General features: G+C 40.2%; 2 protein-coding genes and 1 non-coding gene across 5 annotated transcripts in view; all 3 read right to left on the bottom strand.

Annotated features, from left to right (window-relative positions):
• Positions 1-4,688, bottom strand: part of eogt (EGF domain-specific O-linked N-acetylglucosamine (GlcNAc) transferase) — a 29,761-nt gene extending 25,073 nt beyond the window's left edge. For 2 of the 3 annotated variants that reach the window (XM_037779511.1, XM_037779491.1), the window contains exons 1-4: positions 4,576-4,688; positions 2,144-2,396; positions 582-682; positions 170-278 (exon numbers count right to left, since the gene is read on the bottom strand). In XM_037779511.1, coding sequence (XP_037635439.1) covers positions 170-278; positions 582-682; positions 2,144-2,347 — 414 coding nt within the window. In that variant the 5' untranslated portion in view covers positions 2,348-2,396; positions 4,576-4,688. Of the gene's footprint in view, positions 1-169; positions 279-581; positions 683-2,143; positions 2,397-4,266; positions 4,405-4,575 lie in introns of those variants that run through there. The other variant, XM_037779502.1, reaches the window with a different exon arrangement.
• A 1,888-nt stretch (positions 4,689-6,576) lies between these two features.
• Positions 6,577-20,714, bottom strand: tmf1 (TATA element modulatory factor 1). Its single transcript, XM_037776257.1, has 17 exons — positions 20,133-20,714; positions 17,750-19,140; positions 17,000-17,103; positions 16,411-16,537; positions 16,109-16,214; positions 15,351-15,493; positions 13,457-13,623; positions 12,836-12,992; positions 11,727-11,819; positions 11,436-11,592; positions 11,139-11,331; positions 9,331-9,400; positions 9,149-9,241; positions 8,930-9,052; positions 8,664-8,822; positions 7,414-7,539; positions 6,577-7,326 (listed from the first exon to the last, which is right to left on the bottom strand). The coding sequence occupies exons 1-17, from the start codon at positions 20,266-20,268 to the stop codon at positions 7,186-7,188; spliced, it is 3,486 nt and encodes a 1,161-aa protein (XP_037632185.1). The 5' UTR covers positions 20,269-20,714; the 3' UTR covers positions 6,577-7,185.
• Positions 9,987-10,059, bottom strand: trnar-acg. Its single transcript has one exon. It is a non-coding gene; the product is annotated as a tRNA-Arg (tRNA).
• Positions 20,715-21,410: the final 696 nt, after the last annotated feature.

Consider the following 21,410-nt stretch of genomic DNA (forward strand, 5'->3'; position numbering starts at 1 on the left):
GAGAGTGGTCTCTATACTATACTCTCTACACTACTGCTTTTGAACAGCAAATTATGTTCAGGCCTATTGTCTGTGGACTCTTTTGTTCAACACTGTGTCTGTTTCTACATGTTGTTTCTTCCTGTTGACTCAGTAGGCCCGTGGGAACTAAGGAAATGAGCAGACTTACTGGCTTGTTGGCCGTGCAGAGTGTTTTGAGCTCAGAGAGGCGCTCCTTGACGTAGCCAAAATCAGCCTGCTTCCAGAAAAGCTCCTGGGCTGCCTCCAGAGAACGGGCCCTGACAGATCAGAGATTTAAGCAGATCATCAAAGCTGAAAACCATAATGGTTCATCAATGATGCATGCTATGAATGAGTACACTTTTACTTTGGAAAAGCAACGAGGCTGTGGTTCAGTAAATTCAATACCTATGAATAAAAGATTACTATTATTTGTTATACTTAAGATTACTGAGCAACTGATACATCATAGCTGGCTGCTAGGAGAGGTGTGGGAAGTAAATTACGTAAACGGCATTATACTTGTGAGGAGGACAAAGTGGGAACATAAAGTGTGTTAGAAGTGTTGTGAGGAACTGTACCATCCAGAGTCAGCTTTGGTGCAGACTGGATAGCTAAAGCGCTTCCCTGGATCACAGTTCTTCTCGTAGCCCCAACAGGCAGACAGATCCTGCAGAGCATCCTGTTGTAAAAACAAGTATATCAAATGTAAATATATGTGTGTGAGAGAAAGAGAGAGAGAGTGATGGAGTAAGACAGAGAAAGACAAGAAGTTTAGTATAGTGTTGTGACACAAGTTTACCATCAAATTTGACCATTTTAAAAGGACATGAGCTAACAAAGCTGATGGAGTTGCAAAATACATAAAAATAAAATAACTTTACACAATAGTAAGTATCTAAAATGTGCTTTTCTCTAATCATTTTCTTACTACAATTGTAATTGCAATTGTAATGTAAACTCCAGAGTAGATGTAGACCGATTAATCGGTGGTGATAGGACGTTTTAAAAAATATCGTTATTGGCGGAACTGGGCTCTGATAGTGGCCGATGGCTGCCCAGCCTCCCCCAGTCACATAGTGACGTACATCACTGTTTTGCATGGAGGCTCCATACACAAAATCAAGGTAGAGGGGGAGAAAAAAAAAGTTATATCTCGAATACATAATGCAATACCATCAGCTCTTTGTCCAATGATACAAGACAGGCAGACAGGGAGGAAAAGAAATCATTCACTTTTTCATTTACTTTAACTTGCTTACCGATTTGGCGTTCTCTCTTCCAAATAATCCAGCCACATAACCATCCATTCATGAAATGAAATCGCACACTTAAGGATCATCCTTACCTCAGAATATGCATGAACATTAATGGTTTGCAAGAGTGGCATTTAACAATGTACGAGACACGCAACAGAAGTAATCCTGGCCAGTCATATTGTAAACCACAGAACAGCGGATCTCCCGTTACAAATAAATAGAACATTTTCCAATGATGTAATCCCCCAAATAGCACTTCAGGATAAATTCGGAGAGACAGAAAAATGATTTATTAAAAACGGTGCATGCAAAAGTAGCCGACTGTGCTGCTGCAAAAGTAAATAAGATATTGTCTTTTTCCTGCTCAAAACTATCATTGTTATATCGGCCTTTAAAAATCCACTATCGGTTGACCTCTACTCCAGAGTAACCCCGAGTCATCCAGATGCTCTAAATAATATTGGTACAAGTTATCACAGCCATCTTTCCTATCTTTTCTGATGTATGGAACATCAGTGTGACACCCTAGGCAAAGGGTCAGAACAATCTTTTGTGTCTACTTACTGGAGAGCAGTGTCCATTTACGTACACATCTATATACAGAAATAACATAATTCAAAACTGCAACTGAGTGCGATCTTCATTAAATAATGTGCTGCCCATTCTGCCTACTCATAATGCCGCTATCTTACACAACACTAACAGGAAATACAATTTAACAGGAATTTTTATGTTGTTAGTCAAGATCTAAATCTCAAGACACTCGACAGTAAAGGGCTTCGTAGGAGCTTTTCCTCACAGTACAGCAAAACTAACTAACATGCTACCACTTCACACTGAGAAAATATTTGAACAGTGAAAAGATGACAGAGTGCATATCTTACTTTAAAAGGGCAGAGTGGGTCCAGGCGGCATTGCTTAGCGACCCTCTTGTTGTTGTAGAGGAAGTAGGGTACGTGCTCTGGCGGCAGGGAGATCCAGCTGTGGTTGAGCAGCGGTGCTGGTGGTTTGTGGTTGGTGTTCTCAGCCTTCTCAGCGGTGACCACAGTGAAAGAAAAAACTATGCCCAGCGCTACCAAGAGCAGCATAGTCAGAATCACACAGACATGTGAGATAGCTGCCTCTCTTCACAGCTCTCTGAGGAGGACAAAAAGAGGGGAGAGACACAGACTCAGACTTGCACTCTGTAATCTTGGTTAAAAGCCCAACACCACAGTTTACAAGCATGTGGGCACAAGCAAGTGTGTGGGAACCTAGCTCCAGGCGGATCTGAGCGCCTCACAGGGAAAGGTCCCGTTGCAGGAAGTATTGCTGACCTTTTTTCTGACTCTTGTCTGAGCAATCATAACTGAGACTGAGGGAGGCAAATGAAAACTGCTGGCTGGCTGGTTAACAATGTGAGTTTCATCCAGTATGCATTTGCTTACACAACCCAAAACCACTGACATTCTTCACTCCCAAAATCAATCAAAGAATATTTGTGGGATTGCCGTTATTGCAGTTACCACATAACAATGGCTCCCAAATCTGTGCACAGCTGAAGGAGCTGAGAATGACTGATTTTGCGGTATATGACTTATAACCAGGGGCAGGGCCAAATGAAGGGAATTCAGCATCATTGCTATTATGACTTAATGCATGGTATGTTATAAATTAACAACCATGTATCACTCGTGGTTTTGAAACTGAATAACTTTTTCCCTCCCAGACATATCCCAGTATCTGGCAGATGGGCTAAAACAACTACATTTCCTCGAACAATGCAGGTTGACCGGAAGAGAGCAAAACCTGGTACACACAGAACAAATGGCTCGAGTAACACTCTGCTACAGCTTCTCATTGGGCTCAAGAGCCTATCAAAACGCTCAACATACGGAGAAATACACACAGCCCGTATTCAGAAATTGTGTATTTGAAACCAGCCGTTAGGATTTCTGTCCATTTGTGATGTCACAAATATACAATATTTAGACCATCACACGGTTTTAAACATAAACATTCTAAATGTGTCCCAGTTTATTTCCTGTTGCAGTGTATGAAAATAACATCAGCTGACAGTAAAGTAAACATGTTGCCTAGCAACGCAATTCCGTTGAAATGCACTAAAACGGAGCGTCTCAGACAGAGGGTAAATACAGGTATATTCAGGCAGACAGTATGAGGAAAATAAAGTTTTTTTTTTAACATTACAGCATTTAAACATGTTCTAGTAGAAACACAAAATACAAGTATGAACCTGAAAATGAGCATGATATGGGACCTTTAAAAGTCAGTGTTTTAACACACAGCTCAGCTGAACCCGGTACCGATTTCGTCCGGCTAGAACAGGTTAACAATGTACAGTTTATTAATACCTTGAATCTAGGGCTGTAATTTGTACTAGTTTACGTTTTCTATATTCTTTAAATGTGTCACCCTCCTCTGAGTCTGTGCTCCAGCCTGGCCACCCCATCAGACATTTTCTAGATCCGCCCCTGCTTGTAATAACATTATAAACCTGTGTATACAGTGGGTTTGTTAACATAGGTTGTTCAAAGTTAAATTATCACCACCACTACTTCAACAAATAACAGTAAAAACACTGTTTTCTATGGATGTAACGGTATGCCTGAAAGTAACTACTGTGTTACTGCATTAAATACAACGGCTCTGAGATCAGCTACTTCAGGAGGAGTGAAGCGAACTAACGGTCATCATGTGAAAACAGCTTCACACCGTCTTCTGGTGGCATTAGCTGTAGTTAATTATCTTTAATTGTTTCTGTAAGGCAGAGTTGTTTTTTTTACAAGCCCAAGTCTAACGTGTCCCCCCTAAGGTTACGTTATATCCTCGTCTTTTTGTCGCAAACACCCCTTTTATCTAGTTAATTAGCTAAAATATGCAACTATCAAACTTTTAACTGGCACCAATTAGCTAACTCGGCTTTAAGATAACGTTAACGTTACAAACCACCAGTGAAATACATCTTAACACTGAGGATATGTGGAGATAATAACGCATTACTTACTCTATTTCTTTTATCTGGTTGTATAATAACGTGAATACTTTATTGGAGGCTAATGTCTGACATATTTAATGTGGCGGCTAACGGTTTTAAAGGTTTTAACGGTCTTCACGGTTAACGTCAGTTAGTTCCATGACAAAGCCGTTACCCCCTTCAGCCGTTAATTCAAACGGCTACCGATGTGGCAGTTAGAACAACATATTTAACATTTCCACGGTGCAAACTACTTTAAACAGGCACGAATCATCACAATATATAGATTCCGTCTTATTAAAGGTTATTATGAGTTTGAGTGAGAGAGAGGAGGTTTACCTGAATGTACAGCCTGCTGTCCTCCAGACTGAAGCGGTGATGTTACCGGTGGTCGCCATAATACCGGAAACCTTACGCCGGCGTGTAATACGTCATGACGTCCACAGGGTGACGCTGTTTACCTACACGTTGTCTTGATCCTTAATGCTGGAGGTGCTCTCCACACTCTGTTTTCACCCTCTGAGAGCCACAATAGACCAGTTTTTTGTCTTTTTTAGGGAGGTAAAGTGGGTCTTTAGGGGGAGATAGATAGATAGTAACTTTATTGATCCTGAGGGAAATTCAAGCTCCAGCATCACAGTTCCATAGTGCAAAACATGTTAGTTAATACATATTTTAAAGTAAATTGCATGCGTGAACGTGTGTCTGTTAGGGTCTTACTGTTTCTTAAGTACAAAAACAGCAGTATAGACTACAGTCATGCATGAGGATGCTGTGGTGTGTGCCATGATTTTAATTGAGTCATATTTTTATTCGCTGTAAACTGGCAGTGATAAGGAACCTTGTAAATGTATGTGCAGAAGAGAGAGATAGAGAACAACACAGTTGAACTGCACACATTCTGTATGGCAACTCTGCTGCAGGAGTCTATTAGTACATCTTGAAGATAGGTGATGATAATGACTTTTTACTAGGGCTGTCAATCGATTAAAATAGTTAATCGCGATTAATCAAATTTTTTATCTGTTCAAAATGTACCTTAAAGGGAGATTTGTCAAGTATTTAATACTCTTATCAACATGGGAGTGGGCAAATATGCTGCTTTATACAAATGTATGTACAGTATATATGGATTATTGGAAATCAATGAACAACACAAAACTGACAAATATTGTCCAGAAACCCTCACAGGTTCTGCAATTAGCATACAAAATATGCTCAAATCATAACACGGCAAACCTAAGCCCAGCAGGCAACAACAGCTGTCAGTGTGTCAGTGTGTTGACTTGACTATGACTTGCCCCAAACTGCATGTGCTTATCTTAAAGTGGGCATGTCTGTATAGGGGAGACTTGTGGGTACCCATAGAACCCATTTACATTCACATATCTTTAGGTCAATAGTAGATGTCTCAGTTTTAAAGCTAGAATGAAGATCATATTAAAAAAAATATCAATAATCCCTCCAAAATACCACATTAAGACACCAAGACCTTGAGGAACAGCATAGAAAAAAAGCCATGAACCTTACTTTTTCCAAACTTTATTTTCACCCTCTGAGACCCACAATAAACCTGGTGTCTTTAGGGGGAGATAGCAGGTCAACAGTAGATGTCCCGTAGAAGTGGTGTACATCATCTGGAAGCTGGAAACCTGAAGATTAATTTGAGATGAACATTATGATAGAAGTATATGATGGCCACTCCCATACTGATTAATCGATTATCAAACTAGTTTCGGATTAATTTAATAGGTGACCAACTAATCGATTAGTTGTTGCAGCTCTAAATAATATATTACTTTTTAAACAAGTTAAACAAATATAGTACAAAATTGTTCAGAACATGGTGATTTAGGCCTATTTGAAGATTTTTGTGCAGCATTGAGATAATTAGGGCTGTGCCAAATACCATTTTTTGGGCTTATTCAAAGTATATTCAAATATTCAAAGGTATTCAAAGCTTCTCGGAGCAACGCAGCAGGTTGACATGTTCTTCTGTCTGTCTCCATCTCCCCTGTTTCAGTGCCACTGTCGTACTACCGGACACACACGCACCTCTACACACAACAAACATCTCAGAATAACTGATAATAATGAATGTTAAATATAAATAATTTGGGGATTATTCCTTATTTCATGGGCAACTTTGAGATTTCTACATTATCATTACATGCTTATATAAAAACAAAACAAAAAGAAAACAACAAAAAAACAAAGCATTCAAATACTGATTTGGAGGTTGATTACCATGGCAACGGTCAAAGCTTCAAAGTTTCAAAGCATTTGGGTTAGCCCTCGAGATAATGTAGTATTTTATATGAATGCCATGAAAATACTGACTTCTTTTCACCACCCAAATAAATGTTTATTCATTTACATATTTATAAGATTTAAAATCCATTTTTTCTCTCTTGGGAGTTCAATCACAGACTACTACTCTCAGGTCTACACCACATTTTGTGATTTGCAAGGAGTTAAAAACAATACATACATTTCTCTGTACAACATTTTTATAGATATTTCTTAAAACATTCTGATTATGCATGAAGAAATAAACAAGGATGAATTTGTGTAGTGCAAAAAGCCTTGACCATATCCTAGTTATAAACTGTCTATACAATACTATGTAAAAGGTTTATTCATGAGAAATGATGACTAAAGCAAAGTTTGTTCCAAATATTTCAAATGGAATCACAAACTGTGGCTATCCTTCATACTGATTCTGTAACAATGAATGGTATGTTATGCATAATCCCATCATCCCCACTTAAATATAGTATGTGATAATTAATTAAAATAGTAGATAAAGATGAAAGCGTTTTCGTTTGACACAGTGATTCAACTTAAATTATCTGCCCTATTCTTTTTCTGTGAATTCATGTGTGGCTAAGACGGTCGATTGGTTTGTTTGTGAGTGTCCCAGAAGTGACACAGCTCCGTAAAAACGGTTTATTTCTGGTTCTTCAGCAGTTCATCAATCTGGGTTTTGTACATGTTCTTCACATCTTCAAGGTCCAATTTGAGCTCGTCTGCCTCTTCAGCCTTTTCTCCATACATCTGCAGGATTGTGTTGTGCCGCTGCGCCAGATCCTGCAACTCACAGCCACAAACACACGTTAGAAGAACCTCTACAAATACAGCATTAAAGTATCCTGTATCTGCTTATATAGTCCTCACCTTGAGTTGAGCTTTCAACTTGGGGATCTCCGTCACCATCTCCTCCATCTCATCGTTTTGATTGGTGAGTCGGACCAGCTCCTCTGCCATCACAGAGCGACTCCTCTCTAGACTGGAGATCTCAAGCTGCAACAGCAGGAGGACAGAAAGAGGGTACAAAGCTGCCTTTTAGTGCAGGTAATGACTCTTTTTTTTACTATCAAAGTGTGCATTTTGCTGTTCATATCTTTTGTTTTTCCACATCAAATATATGTTTCTGAATTTAAGAAAACATTTAGGGCTTTTCTATTGGCACTTTTGGCCGCACCGAGTCAAAAATTACAAGTGTTAGCGCACTGTGACGGCCCTTTTGATCTCCTGTTTGGGCTGCCTGTCCCTTTTAGGAAGGACGCAGGAAATGCATCACTGATTAGGATTAGCACCTGTCCCTGCTGCTCCTCAGCTATATGAGCTGCTGGATTCAGTCAGTTTCTCTCTCACCCCTCCTTTTGTTCACTACACTTCACTGTACACTTATTCAAACACGCAAAACTCTGCCGATATTACTGATTTACATACTTTAGATTGCCGTCGTTTCATTTATATTTTGTTAAATAAATCTTTAGTTAAAAGCCATGTGTTGTTCTCTCCTCTTTGTCCTTCCACTGAGCCGGGCTGTGACAGCACTGAGTTGTGCCGCGCTGCGCCCTAAATGGACCAAAGTGTGCCCGACTATGTGTGCTACAAGCAGGTTGCTGATGTCGCACCAGCCGTGGCCAACCTGTGATGACAACCTGTTCTCCCTTCATACAAGCGTGTGTTGCGAGACTCAACTCATGTCTGTGTAGGATATGAGAGAGAAAGACGTTGTGTGTTCAGCTCTCAGTACTTTTGTAGCTTCTAACTGAATCTCTGTAGTTTGAAGTTTAGTTTCTCTCCTGCGTCCCCGTTTGTACGTTCAGATATCTGCTTGATTTTACTGTTTCATTTCAGCCGTATAGGAGTCACGATGAAAACCCAACATTTCCTGATTTTGCAGCGTCATAGTAACGGGGCTTTTATTGTGAAGTATTTATAGGAAATGTAAAGAGTTTATCACTGAATAAGCGATGCTTTGTTGCGGCTATTCTTCAACAAAAAACGAGTCTCCTAATACGAATAACAATGTAGGAAATTAAATGTATTTATCCATCGTTTTACAGCCACTCCTTTGACCACTAGTCAGAGCCATGGAGTTTTGTTTTTTTTTGCTTTTTATTCTGAATTTCTACCTGATTTTGTGCTATTTCTCCTTCTCTGAGTTTGAGGTGAGACTGGAGGTTCTCTATGATGCTGGAGCCTCCAGACAGCCTGGCGGCCTCGTACAGATTGGTCCCGCTCATCGACATAGACATGGTCATGTTACTCAGAGAGTGGTCTAAACAGTCGTCCTGTGGAAGAATGAAACACACAGTACAGCGTCGGTCAAGCTACACAAATCCAAGTGTGTACAAACTAATCTTCATTTCTAGATTTTAACATTTATCCCAGTGTGTACCTGTGATAGAATAGAAGAGTGTAAACCAGCATTGTCTGCCCCACTGATGGAGCTAGAGCGGGACAGGGAGGGTGTGGAGGAGGCCGGGGGCTCTCCTACAGAGTGGGTCATGACCTTCCGCTCCTGATAGGGAAACAGTTCACAACCATTAGAGAAGAGATTTAAAACATCGTAACTGTTTAAACTGAGAAATTCTGATGAGATGATAATCTACTAAACCTTTTCCTTGAGCGCTTCATGTGCCAAGTAGCATTTCTTCTTCTCTTGCTCCACCTTCATCTTCTCCATCTCTAATTGATTGGTCAGCAGCAGCTGGTGGAGGAAGAAACAGAAAGATGATGAGGATGAGGAAATTGTTTCATAGAGGAGAACAACAGCAGTAGGAGGGAGCATTGTGGTACCTTTTCTTTCTTGGCCTCCTCTAGCATGCGGATGTGTTCTCCTCGCAGATTTTCCAAATCAACGTGCTCCCTACGTTGAGAGAACAAGCAGTAAGTCACTACAAACCATCAACAGTATCAAAGACACAAAACCAGTGAAATACCCATCTGACATGTTTAATACTGGGCCTGCTCCCTCTTAGTCGATTAGTTGACTAATCGGTCGTTTTGGTCTTAATCGACTAAGATTTCTTTAGTCGATTCGTCGTTTTTTTAAGCTTTTTTCATGCTGAATGACTTATTTCTAAGAAACTTATGAGCACATCTCTGGTAAACGCAAGATTTAAAGTGGTGCTTTTGTGTGATTCTTTGTGGAGAAACTCAGTTTTATAGATCTGTCGATTAAATCAACTAATCGATTAGTCGACAAATTCGTATGAGTGTTAGTCGACTAAGAATTTCTTTGGTTGAGGAGAGCCCTTCAAGCACCCACAAGCTGTATACAACATCAGCTGAAATAGTCAAATTTTCAGACTTTCACGTGTAGGTTCAAGGATGTAGAGGCATTTCAATGTCATATCAAGATATATATATTCTTCCTTTGTGTCACAAAATGCCTGCACAGTACACCATACATGATTTACATCTTTCAGTATGAGCTAGAACTGTTAAAAATCCGAGCTAGCCAGGAGTCGAACCTAGAATCTTCTGATCCGTAGTCAGACGCGTTATCCATTGCGCCACTAGCCCCGCCACAGCAGCTGCACTTCTCACAAAACACAACCCTGCAGCACAAAAGGCCGTGTGTGTGTGTGTGTGTGTATGCATGACTGCTTCTCTCAGGAGGGAAAACCCCCCGGGCCTCCGCTTCACACTCTGACTCACAAATGGGTTAGTGGTTAAACAAAAACACTCTGCAGGAAGCATTAGCATTACAAGGGGAGAGGTTGGTGGTGAATACACTTTACTGAACACTTCCGCAAGTTTTATCCTACCCAGAAAAACCTATGCCAGTAATTTCCCCACATACGCATAGTAAAACATCCAGCAAAAGATATATATTTAGAAAAAAATAGGCACCAGGAAGTAGGGCTGTCCTCGACCAAGGAAATTCACAGTCGACTAACACTCATACGATGTTGTCGACTAATCTATTAGTTGATTTAATTGATAGATCTGTAAAACAGATCTGTGTCTCTGCAAAGAATCACTCAAAAGCACCACTTTAAATCTTGTGTTTACCAGAAATGTGCTCATAAGTTTCTCAGAAATAAGTCATTCAGCATGAAAAAAGCATAAAAAATGACTAATCGACTAAAGAAATCTTAGTCTACTAAAACCAAAATGACCGATTAATCGGCTAATCGACTAAGAGGGGGCAGCCCTAACAGGAAGTAATGAATAAATGCAGCGTATAATTCACTGTGTTGTCTTAAAACAAGGTTTCTGGAAACAATGACACAAATAAAACCAACTGCAGACAAGTCGAAAACACTGCCATTTGAAGTCAGGTGCTTCTGTAGAGCACTTTGATTGATGGTTAGCTCCTTACTTCTGTCCTGCAACACATTTCATGGTCTGGTGATTAGGATATAATTTGGTAGCAACTCCTCAACCATATGAAAGCCAAGCCATAGTTCAAATTAAACCAATTAACTCAACCAAGCATCAGCTCATCTATCCAACCCCACCCATTTCATAGGAATAAAGAAATACACTGAGAATAGACGAGTATAAGTAGAGAATATAATTAGTGACAATGACTGGATGGCTGGATGTACCTTATCATTCATCCTTGTAGGCTTGAGTTTTATGTTGTAAGTTGTTACCTGCTGCTCTCGTCCTCCAGTTTCTCTCTCTTGTTCTTCTCAGCATCCACCTGTGCTAGCAGTCGGGCCTTCTCCTGGCGGAACAGGGAATTCTGGGACTCCAGAGAGGCCAGCTGGGACTTGATGGTCAGGTGGTCTTCTGTTGCTGATCGCTCCTTCTCCACGGCCACAGCCAGCTGTGTCTGGGCATCCGCTATTGGAAAGAAAAGGGAGACCAAAGACAGATTTTTGCTCACATTGTGCAATATTGTATTTTGGTGTTTGTTTCACACATACAGTTAAACTCCTGCCTCTTACCAAGCCTGTCAGATATGTTCTTCTCCAGTTTTTCCCAGGATGCCGTCTGTCCGCCCAACGAGGCCTGTAAGTTCTCAATCTGTCGTAGTAGGGGCCGTGTTGCCGAGGAAACGCTCTGACTGAGTTCCTGGTTCCTGGTCTCGGCCTCCTGAAGCCTCTGTGGAAGATGACAATTTTTTTTTTTTAAATGACATGCATTAAATAAATCCTGTCGCAGTCAAAATTGTGGTTATTTTTTCATCTTATCAAAGGGAACCAGCAGGAAACCTTCTAACCAGTATATTATGTTACCTGCTGCAGCTCGCTGATCTCCTCCCTCAAATAATCTTCTTTCCTTCCTTGTTGTTGCTCAGCCCTCTGCAGAGCCACTCTCAGGTCAGCCACCTGTACACAACATTAAAAAGAGTTAATAAAGCATATCTTGTTAAAGGACCAGTGTGTAGGATTGAGTGACATCAAGTAGTGAGGTCGCACCCAACTGAATACCCCTCCGCTCACTCCTCCCTTTCCAAGCGTGTCGGAGAACTACGGTGGCCTTCGGGTAATGTAAAAGTGCAAAAGGCTCTCTTTAGAGTCAGTGTTTGGTTTGTCCGTTCTGGGCTACTGTAGACACATGGCGGACTCCATGAAAAGGACCCGCTCCCTATGTAGATATGAAGGGCTCATTCTAAGCTAACGAAAACACAACGATTCTTAGATTCAGGTGATTATACACTAATGAAAACATATTTATGAATATTATATTCCATTTCTGCTGATAGATCCTTTCTAAATCCTACACACTGTTCCTTTAAACTTGGCAGTGTTTAAAACTAATGTCTAATATAGAAAATTCAGAAAGGGTGAAACAATGAATCAGAAACTGGTCCGGCTCACTTTCATCTATGTGTAAAATTAAATAAATTACCAAATAAGTGTGCATAAAAAACATTAAAGTGAATGCTATATTGAAATTGCTAACTGACAATTTCTATCTGGTTTACATAGCATCTTCCAACAAAATTATCAATAACATGCTGTGAACATTCACTATATCGCCCAGCTCTGGTGGTAGCTCATGGATTGTGATTTTGTGAATGAAAGCAGGTGCAGGTGAACAAAATCTGGGTACCGTCAACTATGTGTGCCTGTGTGAGTGAGTAATCATAACAGACTATTGTTTGGATGTGGGCAGCAGTACCTCCTGCACCACAGAAAACAAAATTAGTTACATATAATAGACGCATTGGTGCAGTTTATTAAGGCTGCACCAAAGCCTACTGTAGCGCATACTTTACATTAACGTCTGCAAGGTGTGCTGGCGTGCTCATGCAGCAGCAAACTAGCAGGTCTGATGAGCCTTCAACGCTTTACTTACATGCATAGCAAACAGGTCTGTCTACAGCATGAGCCCGTGTTACCTGATTGGCAAGAGCCTCCTGTTGCATCCTGGCCTCCTCCTGGGCCTTCTCCATAGCCAGGCTCAGCTGCCCCTTGGCCTGCGTTTCCCTGCTCATAGCTGCTTCTTCGGCCTCGCTAGTTCTGCTCACATGCGCCTTGTGAAGTTCTGCCAGCTCCCTGACAACAGAGACGTAGAAGTAGACCGTCAACAACTTGACCTTATTACAGTGCCATTTGTAAGAATAGTGGGACATTTGTTGCTGAAATGAAACGATATTGGGGTATTTATATATTATTTAGTTATATGTTAATTTCCGTCCCCTTAAAACTGGGGCATGCTGTATAAAAAAAACTTACAATTCCCATACTGTTCACCCAATGTAGGTGCAAACACCCTCAAATTTAAGGTGGAAGTCAACACTTTAACCTCAATTTCATTGCATCACTTCAAATCCAATAAACTCCAAGTACCACGAAATAAATGTGTCACTTCCCATATACTTAGTCTGCTCTTGTCAACCATGAAATAATATAATGAAATGTAAAAGTACAATACAATAGCTGGCTTGTGAGGTCAGATTTACAGTAGGAGCTCTCGTCGTTAGTATTCAGTATCAATAGCAGGGTGTGTCAGTGTTTACTTGTATGAGTTGTCCAGAGCAGCTTGGACGCTCCTGTTCTTCTCCTGCAGCTCCTCAGAGTCCATCTGCAGCCTGCTCAGCTCCTTCTCCTGCCGCTCCACCACAGCGTTCAGCTTCTTGATGTTCTCCCTGTGCTGTTTCTCCACCTCCTCCTTCCCATCTAGAACCTAAACACAGAAAACATGGACAGAATTGTAGCCATGATTATTAACTAGATTATTTAAGCCAGTGTTTCCAAAACTGTTTTTCCGGGGGACCCACTTTTTAGAAACAACAAATCATCACGACCCAATTCACAATAGGCCTTATATCTATAGATCATGGGAAGAACGAATTTGTGTGTAAATGAACATTCCTGACCATTACCACCGTTATTTTATCTTGAATAGGTAGATGAACCAGCCATTTCGAAGAGATATATGTTTGATAAATCACAACTTCATTTTATACATATGTTATTGAAAACAGACCAAACAATTGCCTTTAGGCAGAGTTAACAGGCTCTCGTTTTTTTCCCTTCCATCAGTAAAACAAACAGAACGAACGCTAGCCTTTCATATTAGATTAAATGTTATAAGAAGGCTACAATTATTGGAACAATACGAACATTCAGGCTCCCTCATGTGGCTCAACGGTGTACTGCAGATATAAATCTTAAATAACAGACGATAGAAGAAATTCTGAAAATGTATTTGTCCACCCTAATAAAATCTCCTGCTACACACCCGTGGGTCGCGACCCAGTCTGGGGAATAACTGATTTAACATAATCATAACTAACACCATATAATCATGAAAAGTAACCGAGGAACAAATGTCAAGTCTTTGGGGAAAAAACAATAATGTTTTATATTTTTAGGGTTTATGATGGAAGTCAAAGGTAGCAGTAATGAATAGTGGTAAACCAATAACAAATGCACAGATACACAGCATATAAAGGGCCTATATTCTTCCCTATAAGCTTCCCTGAACAATAAGGACACTGAATGAGAACAAGGTGTTTCATCATTTGGCCAATAAATACAGTATCGTGAAGAAGTGTTATTGAGACGTGTTCTTTTTTTTTTTTAGACACACCTTTTACTCAAGGCCTTATACACTATAAAAAAATAAAAACCAAAAAATGATGAGTACATGGCCCAGCCTACTCCATCTATCATCATGTTAAACCTGCAAGGCTACCACAGCCCTTAAGAAAACCGGCACTAGCAGCAATTCAAGTGGCTTATCCATTTCAGAGAGGCTGGTCTATTGTGACAACTTTAGACGGTGTGAAGAACAGTTTTAGGATTATATTTAGTTTTAAATCAAGTCCCATCTGGTGACATTAATTCCTGCTTTTTCTAATGAAAAGCCAAAAACATGTCAAACAATGCAACAACAAAATTACCTCAAAACAATTTTACTGTGCCTCCTAACAATACCAAACCCTGACTGGTCATTTCCTCTAATTTAACCAAAGTAAACTTCTTGAGAGGAGACTTGAGATTTCAAATGCTGCTAGCTGAAACAATCAAACTAAGTTGACTGGCGGAGAGACAAAATTTGCCTGTAAAGAAAAAATTATCCCGTTGAACCCTAAAAACAATATTAACAATGGCTAAATGAAACAGAATGTATCATAGTAAGTACATAAACAAAGTCAATTTAAAATTAAACATGAAATTTAATTCAAACACTAAAATGATCAAACTAAGTAAAAAAAAACATAATCAAATTAAATTTTAGAGAAAGTTCCTCGGACTAAAAATTGATAGGAACTGAAACTGAAAATGACAACTACTGCCCAGATCGCCAAACCTCAAACGTGCTTAAAGCAGTCATTTAACAGTGGCAGGGTAAACATTCTTTCCATTGATAAATTGAGATTTTTAAATCACGTAGTAAAATCTGACCTGCTGCAGTTGCCTGAGCTCCTCCTCCTGCTCCTTGATTTTCCTCTGTTGCTTGATGAGTCTTGAGTCGCTCTCCTTCTCCTTCACACGCAGTTTCTTGATGATGTTGCTGTGCTGCAGCTGCTGCTTGGACAACTTTTCCCCTAAAAGTGATAGAAATAAACACCTGCTCAGCCAACTGAAGTTAAGTTAAACACAGATGCTGAGGCGACACCCTGAGTAATACTTCAGTAACAAGCTGTTCTTCATATCATCGACACTCTACTCCTTAAAGAGTGATGTATGCATGGTTTCTTCACTGATAAATCATTTACAATAACTTTTCCATCAATTTTTTATGGTTTAGTGCTCTCCCACTGTAAGAAATAACACATGTTTGTTAGAGACTTCTGGCTAACATTGAGAGCTTTTTATACAATTTCAATCAGATTGCAAATCTGCAGACTTAGTTAATAGATGACTGAGATATACTGGGACACCAGTTATTGTAAGACAGCTTACATTTTGACATGTATACTGTATATCCTGGTGGTAAATTGCCTATCTAACATTTATATTTCTTTGGGTGTCATGCCCACTCTCCATTCAACACCTTATGTGCTACTTGAGCAACTTTTTGTTAAGTTGGATTAAGTAAAAGCAGCTGTGGTATTATGCAAGACCGAACATTTTCTTGACTGTACAGTCCCTGTCTAGAGTAGAATTGTGGGGGTTGGTGGAAGTGAAGAATTATAGTGTGCTACATAAATTAGTCTTACCTTCTTCCAGCAGGCCTCTGATCTGCTCTTCCTTCTCTTTGATGAGCTCCAATGTATCACTGGAGTGAAGTCTTGTCGAAAGCTCTTCTCGCAAGCCCTTTATTTCCTGTAGCATAAACAAATGTCATCTTTGACACGGACACTTTGGACATGTTAGATTTTTGATTTTAACATCTGAGTCGATAAATATGGGTTAGTTATAACAATAACAGGGCCTTTGTAGCTCTTGGAGAACTATCTCAACTTACCGCTGATGGGAGTAGAAAGAAAGTAGAGCGTTAGATCACTAATGTGTGAATTACCTTCTTGGCTATGTCTCTCTCTTTACAGGCCAGCTGAGCCTTCCTCTCTGCATCTGCTATGCGCTGGGTGAACTCATCCTTCAGGGACTGAACAGTGGAGCTCTCCTCCTTCAGGCTTATCACTTCACTAGAGGATGAACAGACTCATTAGTGTAAGAGCTCATTGTCAAAAGCAACACAGCCTCAAAGCCAAGACGCCTTTTAAAAACTCTGCACACAAGTAGATTATTTTAAGCATTTAACAATCAGCGTGACTTCATGAAAACATCACTTGAAAATGTCAGCAGTATCTCTACAGTGTAGTTACAATAATTACATAAATACATATAATACATATTTAAATAAAGACTATTTAAAACATGATAGTAGCTTCATTTACGAGTTCAACAAATGAATTGCATTTGTTAGTTTCATAGAAAAAAAACATAATACGGTGGTACTGTATCATGTTGCCTTGACCTGGATATCAGCGAGAACATTAACCTCTTGTCAAAACAGCTTTCTTTTCAAGATTAATTGCAGTGCACCAGGTGTGTGTGTGTGTGTGTGTGTGTGTGTGTGTGTGTGTGTGTGTGCACCACGGACTCACTCTTTTAGATTATCACACTGCTCCTCCAGCCCGGCCTTGTCTTTGCTGACTGCCAGCAGCTGAGACTCTCTCTTCTCAAGGCGACCTGACAGCTCATCAATGACCTACAACATGGCCACAACATTTAATTGTGTTTAACAGCAGCTGCACAGAAAAGCCTAAAAATATGAAACTCACTCATAAGGAGAGTTGAGTTTTACGATTGCCTTCTTCATACAGCATAACAAATTCTGGGACTTATGGGAGAAATACTGAGATTTGATCAACTGTTTTTTTAACAAAAACTCTGACAATATATTGGCAGATGTTTTAAAATACACTAGTGTTCAATGGTCTTCAACCACATAGCAAAACCAAATTGGGATTAAAGCTATTAGATGGGGAAAATTGAGCTGGTTTAAATGCATTTGTTATTATTGATTAAATGTTGCATTGTGATTACTGCAGAGTTATAGCTATCTTTCAATGATTTACTTATATTCTATATACATATATATTACTTTTTAGAGCAGTCTAAGACTTTTGCATGGTATTATATACACATACGTATTCCTCATATTTGTTTATCAAAGTGTACATACAGTACATACTGGAGGTATGGTGTTTTTGAAGTTGATAAATAAACTCTAGTGTATTCAACATGATCCACACAGTTATACGGACTTTGTAAACATACTGTACGTACAATATGTACATAAAATAAATCTTTACAGTTCATACTACCAGCAACATAAAAACAATAATTTCTACCTTTTGAAACTCCAAAATCTGAACTGTTGAGACACTCTTCATCTCTTCAGTGATTGGTGGAGTGATCTGTTCTTCAGCTTTGGAGGCAAGATCAGACAGTGTGACATTCCCTTCAGACTCCTGTTCCTGTTCTATCAAGTCTTCTGGCTGCTCTATATTGACAGGTGTCGCACTCCGTCCACTCTCCTCCATCTCATCCAGCGACTGCTCCCTCATTGTTTCAGTAAATCCCTCTTCTTCCTCCTCCTCTTCCTCTTCCCCCTCTCCTACCTTCTCCACTACCCCATCTTCCTGCTTCTGGCATTCAGCTGATGTTAAAGGAGGAGGGCCTGCAGTGACAGACGCTAGTGTCCGACTGCCAGGGATATCATCGTCAGAGTTAACCTCGCTGACACTCCGGCTATCCAACGACTGCACGCTGAATGAATCTATGCGTTCAAATGCATCCGAGGATGAGCCACAGCTCTCCGTGAGCTTGGAATAGTCCTCCAGACGGGGGAAATCTCCACAGGTGGAGGCAGTGAGAAGCTGGAAGGAGCCCTGCATTAGGTGAAGGCCAGCCTTGCCCTCCCCTGTTTCTTGTCTGGAGCTGGCTGAGCTCTCACTCAACACAGACTCGTGGTCAAGCACTTCAATGTCACTGGTGGTGGAGGTTCCTGAGGAGAAAGCGCTGACTGGAGGAGACGGGGTGTCATTTTGACGGTCCTCCCCCTTTGAGTCTTTATGCTCTATGAGTGCTTCCTTAGAGGGCGGCGAGGGCGAAGGATCAGAAGGTGTACAGCACTTAGGTTCAGAAGTGACAGCAGCAGGTTCAGATGAATCTGTGGCATCCTGCTCAACCTGGTGATCTGACGGAGTCTGTGACTGCTCTGTTTCTGAGTCAACAGGGACTGTAGAGCCAACATCTGTTTTTGCACTGCTCGTTTTGCTGTCAGGATCACAAGGAAGATCGCTGGAAGGAGAAGACGGAGGAGAAACTGGCTGCAGGAGGATAGTTACTGCATAAGGTTCTGCTGGTGAGGACTCAAGCTCAACAGGCTCGCTCTCATCATCTGTCTCCTGACTCTCATCAGCAGGTGCTGACATTTGAGTCTCCACTTCATTTTGTGCCTCTCTGTTTTTCATTTCCTTCTCCTGAAGCCGCCTCTGAGACTTAATAGGGGGTACAGACACGACCTGGACCTGGGTGTTGGTGAAACCTTGTTGTACGTCTCCAGGTGGCAGAAAGGCACTGAAAAAGTTTTCGGATTCGTCCACAACTGTGCGGGTGACAGGTGTAGTGATGGCCTCAGAGGAAGGAGGAGGAGTGGTGGACCTTTCTTCATTGGGTGCTTCCCACTGCGTCATTCCCCATCCTCCACTCAATGACAGCTTTCCAGGTATTGTGACATCTGACAACAAAAACATGTACAAGTTGTAGCAAGTGCTCCACAGACAGACTCAGGAAATCCTTTGTCCCCCGAGCCATCAAAGGAGAACGGTCTGCAGGACAGATAATAATGCAAACAATGCACTTTCATAGGCTAAGCTACTGGAGTTACCCTGCACTATACTCATTTTTAACAGTCTCTTCTGCCCTATATTCACTTTTTTTAATGGTCGTGTATCACAGCTGTTACCCTTCACTATATTCATTTTTAACAGTTTTCTTCATCTCCTTGTATTTTTAAATCTGGTATATTTTTTTGTACTTTGTACTACTAACTTTTTTACTGCCTTCTTACTAACATGTTTTGCACTATGGAACTGGGATGCTGGAAACTTGAATTTCCCTCGGGATCAATAAAGTTACTATCTATCTATCTATCTATCTATCTATCTATCAGCAATCAGAAATGTGCATATGGCAACAGCTTTTTACCTCCATATGTTACACTACTTACCATCAAAGGGCAGTACTGGAGTTACCCTGCACTATACTAATTTTTAAGTCTCTTCTGCACTATATTAACTTTTTTAATAGTCGTGTATCACAGCTGTTACCCTGCACTATATTCAGTTTTAACAGTTTTCTTCATCTCCTTGTATTTTTATATCTAGTATATTTTTTTTGTACTTTGCACTACTAACTTTTTTTCTGCCTTTTTACTAACATGTTTTGCACTATGGAACTGTGATGCTGGAAACTTGAATTTCCCTTGGGATCAATAAAGTTACTATCTATCTATCTGTCTATCTATCTATTTCATAATGCTGCTAATATATGAATATTACAATATTGCATCAATGGGCCATAGGCTCAATCACCTTTGTGTTACCACATTTGGCTATAGATAGTGACTTAACAGACATTTCTTTAACATTAAATGAAAATATACAAGATCAGCAATCAGAAATGTGCATATGGCAACAGCTTTATACCTCCTTATGTCACACTACTTACCATCAAAGGGCAGCACAACCGTGTCTCCCCATTGGTCCTCTTCTTTGATATCCAGAACTCGGTCTATGGACTTCTGAGCTGTTGTTAAAGCTTGTTTAGCGAAGCTGGACAGGTGAGATGCGTTGAACCAACTCATTTTTGACTGTCAGGCTAGCTAGCTATCACCAAACCCAGAGATTACACCGATTTTTAAAGGGAATTTGGTGTCAACACACAAAACACTCAAAGCACAGTCACTTTAACTGCATTTAGCAACCTGGTGCAAACAATGTTTTGCAATTTCAACTGTTGTCCCTGTGCAGAAAAGCTTTGTTGACAGCTAGCTACCCCTCAGCTAGTTAGCATAGCTGTAGTGTACATGGACAGTATCGATCCCAGGTACAGTTACAGATCAATAACTGGCCAGTTGGCATTTAAATACAGGTATTTATAATACCGTATCATGAACTCTACTACCGTTATCAAAGCTAAAGCATCCCCATGCTTAATCCGAGCTTGTTTCGGCTCCTCTGCTCGGCCGTCATCGTTTGTTTTGGTCGCTCTCAACTTGTAGCCCCATTAGCATTAGCACTGCTAGCTACTTCCTTTCCACGTAGCATCATGACGTCATGATCCGGCAGTGTATAGAAGGGAACCCCCACATTGGGAATAACTCTCGCGAGATTGTTAAGGTTAGGCATAGGTCGTCGGACATTGAGTCTCGCGAGAGTTTGTCGCAGGTCAGATTTCGCACTTTAAGGGTTACCTTCTATATAATAATAAACTTTATTTATATAGCACTTTTCTAAACAAGGTTACAAAGTGCTTTACATTAAAGAAATTAAATAAAATAAAAATAGATCAGCAAAGAATAAAATACAATCAACAGAGGGATCATAAAAACAAGAAACATCTGTGGGTAAAATACAATTTAGAAAGCATTAGCCTGCTAGCTACTTCCTTTCCACGTAGCATCATGACGTCATGATCCAGGGTCTGACAGACGGCAGTGTGTATAGAAGGGATCCCTCGCATTGGGTAAACTCTCGCGAGATTGTAAAGGTTAGGCATAGGTCGTCGTGCATTGAGTCTCGAGAGAGTTTTCACAGATTTCGCACTTTAAGGGTTACCTTCTATATAATAATAATAATAATAATAATAATAATGAACTCTATTTATATAGCACTTTTCTAAACAAGGTAACAAAGTGCTTTACAGAAAAAATCTTAAAAAAATTAAAAAATTAAAAAGAAAATTAAAATAAATCAGCAAAGAATAAAATACAATCAACAGAGGGAT

The sequence above is a fragment of the Sebastes umbrosus genome, chromosome 1 (assembly GCF_015220745.1).
Source record: "Sebastes umbrosus isolate fSebUmb1 chromosome 1, fSebUmb1.pri, whole genome shotgun sequence".
NCBI classification, from domain to species: domain Eukaryota; kingdom Metazoa; phylum Chordata; class Actinopteri; order Perciformes; family Sebastidae; genus Sebastes; species Sebastes umbrosus.